Here is a 10,045-nt window from a genome sequence, read left to right as displayed (position 1 = left end):
GGAAAAGGCAATTTGGGAAGAAGGCTGGATCGCACTGGGGAGTCCAAAACCTACAGATGTTCAGGATAACTAAAGGCAGAAGAAAAAGTTGTCTGACCTAAATAATAGGAGACGATCCTAAACCCAAGTGACAAACAGGTCAAAACAAGATATGGTGAACACATTTGGTAAAGTGGGTACAAACTCCTTGTGAGGCACATCCCAGGCAACTGTAGATGTTAAACCCCACTGAGCTGGGAAAAGTCTTGGTGTAGAATGTTGAGTTCAGGATGCTTCAAATAAGATAGCCAAAGAGGAAGATGCAGAGGTGGACTCACAAGAAGAAACTACATACGAGGAAATCATGGCTAGGCCTGCAACATCTTGCAAGTAGAGAATCAAAATATGGCCAGAACTCTGAGTAACAGAGGAAGTGAGGGAAAGTCATAGAAATGCAATTCCATCCAAGCAGGACTGATTGCATCTACCACCCAAGCCTGAGGATGAGGTAGTGGAGACTCCAAAGCTTGTAGATGAGTATCAATGAGTGGCAAAAGCTATCAATGGAAACCCAAAGTGAGAACAAATCTATCAGAAAACAACACAATGGAGAATCTATTTGTTCAGGAGAAAGTGAGGGCTGAGATTGACAATCCACTATGAAATCTATCACCCCAAGAGGCTGACATGATTAGAATAGGCCCCATAGAGAAAGAACCAAATTTAAGAAACCACTGGAATTGATGAAACGTCTCATGAAGATATTCTCCTGCAAAAGATCAAAACCTTGCATTATTGCCTGTTGGACAGCAAGAAGTTCTAAATTATTGATGCAGAATGAAAAATCGTTCTCTATTCATATACCCTAGAATTCCTTATCATGAAGATACACACTGCATCCTTGAAGTGAAGTATCTGTGAAGAGAAACTATGGAAAGAGGGGCAGTATATATTTATATACACACACACACACACACACACATATATATATATTAGATCATCAAGAAATTAATGTCACATTTTGGAACACTTTCATTAACCACCCCCTAAAAAACGTACATCATGTATAATAGTTAAATGAACCACCTAAACCTCACGTTAGTGTAGTCTACATAATGTGTGAAGTTTAGTATACTCTAATCCCTTATAGTGATGGCACACCTTCGGCACATAAGGCTGTTTGAATACAAGAAGGGAAATAACACCTCTGTAGTCACAAAGAATTTCAAAGAAGTTTATGGAAATGTTTGGAATGTTCATAAATGTCAATGATGGTTCAGCAAATTTTGTTCAGGTAACATCAATATCAATTCCAACATGTTGGCCCCTGCCATCACAGTTTTTAAGGCTAAACTCTGAAGATGCTTGTTGAGTCTAACCCAAGGTAACACACTCGTGAAATGGCCCTGAAATTGCATATCTCTCATGAAACAATATGTAAACATCTAAGGAATATGGGAAAACTCCATAAAGATGGTGTTTGAGTGCCTAACAAACTTTCCGATGATCATCGTTTCCAACATGTGAACATTGCTTCGTCTCTTCTGGTGTGTAATGTGTGTGAACCATTTTTGGACAAAATTGTCACCGGTGATGAAAAATGGATTCTCTATGCAAATATTAAATGCCAAAAACTATGGTTCAATCCTAGACAAAAACCACTTCTGATCCCAAAACCTGGACTCCATCTGCAGAAAGTGATGCTTTGCATTTGGTGAAACATCAAAGGAATAATTCATTTCAAACTCCTCAATTCTCAGCGAACTGTCAATGCATAGATCTATAGTCAGCAACTGGAACATTTAAATCAAGTCCTTCATCAGAAACGCCCTTCACTCGTCAATCAGAAAAGTGTTCATCTCCACGACAATGCACGTCCACGTGTGGTACGTTTGACACAACACAAAATTATGGAGTTGGGTTGGGGAGTTCTTCCCCACCCACCACATTTTCCAGATATGGCACCATTAGATTACCATCTTTTTCGTTCGCTGCAACACCGTCTTAATGGGAACACGTATGCAAATGTGGAAGATGTTAAAGAGGACATCGGCATGTTTTTTGCTTAAAAGCCAAGTAATTTCTTTAATCAGGGCATTAACAACCTGATTGTAAGATGAAAAAGCATCATCTATAAGAATGGAGACTATTTCATGTAATAAATGTTTTGTTTTGATATATAAGTTGTTTGGGTTTTTTCATCTAAAAAAAAGCAACATTAGTATTTTGACAACATAATACTTTGGTTACTTAATTGTTCAAGTACAAAAGTAAAAGGTCTGAAACTAGTTCTAGTGCTTTGTTTGAGTAAAAGGATGTTATGAAAACAAGGATGTTCAAAGTCAATATAATACTTTATACTAAATAACTACAAACTTTTTTACACACATAGTTAATGAGACAAGGTATTAAATGCTGTTTTTTTTTTGTAAATGTAAGAAACATTCACCTCCAATACAATAATTTGTTATAAAGCAGTAAAAAACATCTAACAATTGCTTTTATCACTATTACCATAAAAAAATGGTCTTGATGACCTTTTCGTTTTAGACATTTTATTGCAAAAATATCTGGGAAAACAAACCCTTTTATACTTTTTAGTTATTATATTGTATATTTGTAATAACTATGTATTATTGTTAAGTAAATAAAAAACGAAAACTAACCATTACAATCCCTTTCTTCATAAGTAACATCATCAATTGCAACAAATGCATTAGTTCCTGCCCCTCGAATAACTTCAAACATAAGCTGAAAATTATCATCACTGTGGACTTGCAAGGCAACAGGAGACCATTTGTTCCCCTCAGGGTAAGAACGAGACCAAATTTCAATGTTGTTAACACTACCATTCTCATATAATTTCCGATATACTGATAGTTTTCCCAAAACTGAAAAACAAAGCAAAAATATCATTATAAAATGCAATGCTAACTAAGTAAGTAAGTTAATGGTTTGGTCAACATCAATGATATTGACAAACATAAACAATATTTTATTTTCTGTCATTACTTCCATTCTACTTAAGAGCTTAATCCAGTATTCTGCCCTTAAAACTAATCAGCTAAACAAATTTTTCTTTTGAACAGTTATGAAATCTAGCAAAGTTTACTATTTTTAAGAGCATAAACAGGTTATGTCAAGTTATTTTGAGTTAAAATATCAGAAAGGTAATAATAAAAAGTTATATACAAATACTGCACTAAAACACCTTAAGTTTTACAATTGACCAATAAGATGAGGTACATCTACTACGAAGTATGATTAAAGACGTTTTTCCATATCTTCTTTAGTTTTTATTGCATTCTAGCAACTAATATGCAGACAAGTTTATAACAGAAAATTAAAATGTTTATGTACACTCAATTGTAGTAATACTTTTTCAGTATATTTTTTTACCTTCTCCATTAATAAAATACCATAATCGTAAACAGGAGAAAGCTGCTTTATTCAGAACTGGACTCACAAGCTGTGCTTTATTGTTTTCTTTTAGATGAACTGAAGTAAGATCAACATATGCATACATTCCTGAAAACAAACATAGGTGGAGTTAATAAAAATATAATAAATATCAAAGAAAAACAATTCCCAGACAAAAGTTTTAAATTAAATATAATTGTGATAGTAATTAGAAGTGCATAGCAAAGATAAGAACCATAGTACTGTGTATGTTTCAAGATTCAACGGAGGAATTTATACCTGGAATTGCCCATGTATGGTGACTTCTGCCAGTACCTGAAAAAACCAGGTCACAATGCATAACTATGCACTTTATGGTGTGTGTGCCCAGGTGGTACATGTTTGTTTTGTAGCTGTGACATTTCTTTTTTTTTCCTTTCATGTTCTATGTAATATTATAATTAATTATACATATGTATATATATATACACACACACAATTATAATACACATTTTATCATTTTCAGTAATAATTCTAACACTGTCTTACAGACATGTTTTGTAATCTCAACTGTCAAAGCTTTAATCTGGAAAAGAACCAGCTTATTAACAGTCATTCTACAATCTAACAACTTTATTTGATTATATTTCCTTGTGTTTTTAATTAAGCAAAACACTTAATCTATTGAAAAAGATATTTAAATTAAGTAACACCTGGTTAGAGCTTGGTGATTAACTTGATTAAACAAAATAATCAAGTACATAAATTAGTGTATTATAAAATAATCAAAATCACAGTTAAATCAAGTATGCCATTAAAATAATCAACTAACTGAAATTAGGGTCTCTGATTATTATTATTATCTTCATCTATTCCAACTATCCAAGTAATTGAAATATTCCCTTGAAGTTTTTTTGTTGTTCAACAGAAAGGTACACAATGAGCTATCTGTGTTCTGCACACCATGGGTATCGAAATCCAATTGCTAACATTATAAGTTGTTTTTATAACCATCTCATATGAGAATCATGAAGATCTTTTAGCCATCTCATGTCAGAATAACTAATTAGTTGAAGTAATAATAAGCACATTGTTTAATCAATTTACCCAGCTCTACTTCTGATCAGAGCAGGCTGTCTACTTGAATCAAAAATAAAAATCAACCAGGTACTGAGTATAACTAATTAAAGTTATAATCTTACCTCCTCTCACAAGATTAGCTATTCTCGTTCAGTGCTGCCCTCTATATGCTAACTTTTTCTTTACGCATGCCACAAGCCTTCTGCTCCTTCCTATTGGAATTGAAAGATTCCAACATGTCTCAGATGTAAATCATCATGCATCACTTCTCCACAATTATGAGCGTGATATGCTCATGTGATGCATATGACTCCCTCTATACTCCCCTACCAAACTATCACTTAGATGTTTGGCAGAAGAGGAAAGTGGAGAGGAAGATTGGGAAGTGTGAGCAGAGTGAGGTACCTATCAGAAATACATTTTCAGCATAGGAAAATTATAACTTCTGATACGGTACTTACCTCATCTCACAAGATTAGCTATAATCCCACACTGATGAGGAGGAGGGACCAGTGCAAGGGAATGACAGAAGTACTCCCTTACAGCATCCAAAGGATACCCCTGAAAATGAGAGAGTCAGATACGAAGATCAAATGAGGGGAACCAGACCACTTCTGAGACAGGTATACTCTTTGTCCATCTGTGAAACTTGTAGGAGATAAGGGCTGAAAATGAGAGGAGCATATCCAAGTGGAAGAGAACTGTAGTAGAATGGTGATCCTAACCATATAAATATAATGTAACTCAATCCCACAAATAGAAAAGTGGGTAAAACAAAGCATGTGCCCCTACATGTAGAGTGGCTAGGGCACGAAGACCATACTCAGTAAGTCAATTACATCCAAAACCTACCCACGTGGTACCGACATCCACACAAGGGTAAGATGAGGATCATACCATCTTCACCTCAAACTCAAGAAACCGGAGTATTGAGAACCACTCCGCCTCCTAGGTATAACACAAGTATTAGCTCTAAGCTATTGATCTGGTAACCCAACATCCGGTATCAAAAGGATATTTATTGCAAGCAATAACCTCCCCTCAACTGTGAAACAGACCGGGATCATCCAAATGGCAATAACATCCCCATAAGAAGATAGGATGAGGGAAAGCAAAAGGACAGAACTGGAACAATCCCATGTATCATCTCTATGACCCACAATACAGACAGACAACCCAAAATATGTGTCTGAAGACTTATGTTGATTGGTTCTACTCTAAATCTAAAACCTACCCACGGGGTGCCGAAATCCACGAGAGGGTAGGATGAGGGTTTGGTTTGTTTTGAAGTTCATGCAAAGCTACATGACGGCTATCTGCACTAGCCATCCCAAATTTAGCAGTGAAAGTCTTGATAGTCATCAGAAGGCAGATAGTCATTACCAGCTCTTGGGTTACTCTTTTCCCAATGAATAGTGGGATTGACCATCACATTATAATGAACCCACCCCTGGCTGAAAGAGTAAACATGTTTGGTGGGATGAGGATTCAAACCTGCGACCTTCAGATTGCGAGTTGAGTGCCCTAATCACTTGTCCATGCTAGGCCAAGAATGAGGGCTGCCAATCAAAGGGGTGAACTGCATTTTGACATCTCACTTCTTCTTAATTGTATATCACAGATAGGAGGATACCACATCATCTACACCCGTAGAACAACACCGTCTTACCCTGCACTGAATGGTTATAGCAATCCTTGTGTGGAACCCATTCAGGAGGGTGCCTTCATGGTCAACCACCCAAGTGGCTTGGAACTGGAAAGCGGTAAGGACCCCTATATTCCACTAAAAGGAAAGAGGGTAAAAAGGCAGTGGACAGTCTGGAGGAATGTTATCACCAGAGACAGTGCAATGGGTGACCATGAAACCTTATTTTGAAAAGCAGACCATACTGAGCTATTCACTAAGGCATAGCGGGGATGGGTAGCTATCCCTTTCTGCTTTACCCATGCAGTCCATGGGTGGTATGGACCAGAACAAGCATGTTTATGAAGCAATAATATCGTGAGGTTATTTACCTACAATGCAAACACCCCATCTCCACAGTAAGCAATGTAAAGCCATGGAATATAAAGTGCAACTCAACATAACTGAACAGTGCAGAGTTCAAGTTAAAAAATACTTGGTCAGCACCACTCACCACACAGCAGGATTCATAAGATGAGAAATGAAGCAAGGGCCCCTGAAAGGAAAAGTATTAACACAAACTTATCCAGTCAAAGTCGCAATGAATTGTGAAAAATGACAGCAGACAGAAGACAAGAAACTACAATATATATCAAATAAAGGGATATGATCATATGAGGTATGGTCCACATGCCCTACTGAAGAATTTCCTCCAACAGACGATGAAGATGAGATGCCAGAGAAAAGATAAGGCATCAAATTTGATGAAAAGACACCTAAAACAAAGTACAGGAGCCCAACATAAGAGAGAAATAAGCCAATCAAAACAAAAGCCAAACTCAATTGGTGAGGGTGGGAGGAGAAAGATCATGAACAGAGAATGGTTACCATGGAATAAAGAAGTGAGAATGAGCACCATGGATGGAAGCCATGCAGGCAACACAACACTGAAAAGTACATACAAGACATAGAAGGCTATCCATATCAGGCTGAGGACAAGGTGAGAAATGGAAGGAAGATAAATCAGTGAAAAGGGGGAGGTACCCTGCCATGCTGCCAAGGTTTGAGAATGATCTGGAAAAGAAGACATGTATGAAGATAAAGAGTATGTGAAATATTGATGGCAAACAAATCCAACCACTGACATCCACCAGCCAATAGGAGAAGGAATTAAGTCTGAAAGAAAATGTGAAACAAGGAGCATGTGGAAAGTGGTTCAAATGGAGGCAATGGAGGATTACATGAACATTTCTGGAAGAAACAGAACAACATGGAGAGTGTACGAGAGGAAAACATGACGATATCAGGAAGAAATGATAGGTGTGGGAGAAAGTCGCTTGATAAATGGAAACCCCAATCAAAAGGCCAAGTATGAATTCTGCAATACGAGTAACAGTGGGCCAAACAGCCGCAAGTCCCCGGCCCAGAGACCAACAGCAGAACACGTTCCATTAACGCTAATAAACTTCCATAGAGGAAGGGCTGATGGAATCTGCCATAAGAGAAGCTACATTTCGGGATAATCCTGATCTCCTCACCAAGGACTGGATAAAAACCAAGTGTGAAGATGGAGGACAGGAAGAACAGGATGAAGCACCAATAACCAAGTTTGTCGAAGCAGGGAGAGAGACAGAAGAAGGGGTAGCAGAGGAATAAGGTGGAACTGGAGGTGTAGAAACCACAATGGAGATGGCCAGTAAGGAGCAATCGGAAGGACCTGACACAACAAAGTATGGATGATCTAAATCCCCCGGAGAAGAAGTCAAATGGGAAGATAACATATAGGAAATTATCCTAACTGAAAACACTGACAGTCAGGGTAAGCAGATGAGGGATCAGAGACCAAAACAGAGAGTTTGTGGTTGAGGGATCTGGAAAATGCATCAATGTGAGGAGTACTCCACTGAAGGCAAAGCCACTGATTAACCCTAGGATCAAGAGAGACCACACTGTCAGATAGAGTCTGTCTGATTGAGAAGGACGATCTGTGACAAGATGGAAAGCACCCGAAACCTGACATGCCAGGATATAGATATCCTGGTGGGTCCATAAAAGAAAATGCAATGTATGAAAACATAGGGGTCAAAAATTGATGCCAACCTGGTGATTGAGGAATTATCAGGATGAATCAAGAACACTTCAAAGCTCCCCAGCACTCAACCCCCCCCCCCCCACGTGGGAAGTGTCTGTGAAAATATGTAAATTTAGATGAGGAGTAGGAAATGGGACATCTGTTGACATGTGGGGCCTGTCCAACCACCAATGTAGATCATCAACTATGGTAGGAGGAAGGGTAATAAAAGCCGTGCAAGAGACAATTAGTCGTGAAGAGCTCGCATATGAGCCCGACCTAAAAGGATAAGTGTAGCCATGGATGACCACCTCCCCAAAAGTAACAGAACCTCGTGAGTTGTAAGAAAGGGAGCAGTAAGGTCCAACAAAGTCGAACAAGCAAAAGCTCAAACCACTTGATAAAAACACAGTATGCAGAGCTGATCAATCACCCCTGAAAGGACAAACCGAAGACATGGTTGAAACAGCCGAGTTAATGTTATATGTAAGTAAACAGTCATGACATCCATCTTGGTCATCTGTAAACCTGGAGAAAAAGAGATATGACTCCATGGTAAAACGAGGGAGATGGAGAAAAGGTCTGAGGTGGGACAATCTATGACAGACCCCAGTCTCTGGTTGTCATGGGATAAAACATTCTGGATTAAAACCTAGAGAAAAATGATACACAGTTTCAAAGTCCTGTTGAAACAGAAAGTCTTCAACAGCCTCTGCCCAACACTGGCTGGGAATGGGATTCCGAGGCAGGGTGAAGGAAAGGATATCTGTGACAAAGGAGGAAAACTCTCTCCAAGAGAACTGGAATAACCAACTGATCTGTAATGAAATATTGCCACAGGAGAACAACGTTGAACAATCGAGCTCCCACTGGACTGGAATCCCCCCCCCCAGTTAGTCACTAGTACTGTCAGCATCGTGCCATTCTGTGTCACAGAAAACAATGAAATACAGAATTCCTGAAGAAAAAACAGATAAGGACTAGAACGGGAAACAGAAATAGGGGCTTGTCATGAGTGTTGATGCAGGAATTCCACTTGTAATTTCAAAGTGCCTGGGATATGGTCAAAAAAATACCCCCGAAGAAAAGAAGGGCTAAACAGAATATCTCGAGATAAGTGGGCAGCCAACAAACCTGTGTCAAAGCTGCATCATGGCCCAGAAGATCCCAACAACGAAGAAACCTTGTGTGGAAGGTGAGAGCCGAGGATAACAAACAAGCCAAGCTGGAGTTTAGAAGTGAGAGACTGTCCCTTGAAAAACCCTCATGATTTCAGTGCATAGCCTCAGAAAGGAGATGTACGATAGATAAATACAGTAGAAGGGAAGTAATGGTAAGACAAAGGTGTGAAAACTTGGCATAGGAGAACGTACTGGAAAATCAGGAAGTTCCCCCCATACAGGAAAAATAGACCCAAACAACTGAGGTTCTAGAAATGGACAGTCTGCATGATGGTATGTCAAAGCAAACTGATTCCTAGCCCACTGGAACAAGGCATGCTGGTACCCTCAACCAAGTGGAAAGAAAAATGCATAGCATGAACCCTAATATCCGGAGAAAGGGATAAAACATCACATACCTGAGAAATATAGCCAAAAATGCTATAGTAGGCCTAGCTGATTCCACAGGTGTGGCATAGGTGAAAAAAGGCTATCAAATCTTCATCAGAACAAACAGGTTCAGATTGTTCATGAGGAAGTGCAGCAACATCAGGAGAAGGTGTTTGACCCATATAATGATCAATCTCCCAGCAATTAATCGCAGGTAAATCCAATGATGAGTCACCCCCTCTGTCAGCGATTATGTCATTACAATATGATCAAAGTCTGCACAATTGTTTAATGTGTGATTATATATATATATTTATATAAACAATGTATACATAAAAATAA

At 38.5% G+C, this 10,045-nt stretch overlaps 1 protein-coding gene across 1 annotated transcript in view; it reads right to left on the bottom strand.

Moving 5' to 3' along the window:
• Positions 1 to 10,045, bottom strand: part of LOC106472570 (MAM and LDL-receptor class A domain-containing protein 1-like) — a gene marked incomplete at its 3' end in the record, with an annotated part of 61,894 nt that overhangs the window by 6,610 nt on the left and 45,239 nt on the right. Inside the window, exons 13-14 of the mRNA XM_022401133.1 lie at positions 3,379 to 3,507; positions 2,646 to 2,870 (exon numbers count right to left, since the gene is read on the bottom strand). Of these exons, the coding sequence (XP_022256841.1) occupies positions 2,646 to 2,870; positions 3,379 to 3,507 (354 nt within the window). The remainder of the gene's footprint in view (positions 1 to 2,645; positions 2,871 to 3,378; positions 3,508 to 10,045) is intronic.

The sequence above is a fragment of the Limulus polyphemus genome, unplaced genomic scaffold, assembly GCF_000517525.1.
Source record: "Limulus polyphemus unplaced genomic scaffold, Limulus_polyphemus-2.1.2 Scaffold5426, whole genome shotgun sequence".
Lineage (NCBI taxonomy): Eukaryota > Metazoa > Arthropoda > Merostomata > Xiphosura > Limulidae > Limulus > Limulus polyphemus.
Note: the sequence above shows the minus strand (reverse complement) of the source record. Positions and strands in the feature narration are given on the sequence as shown.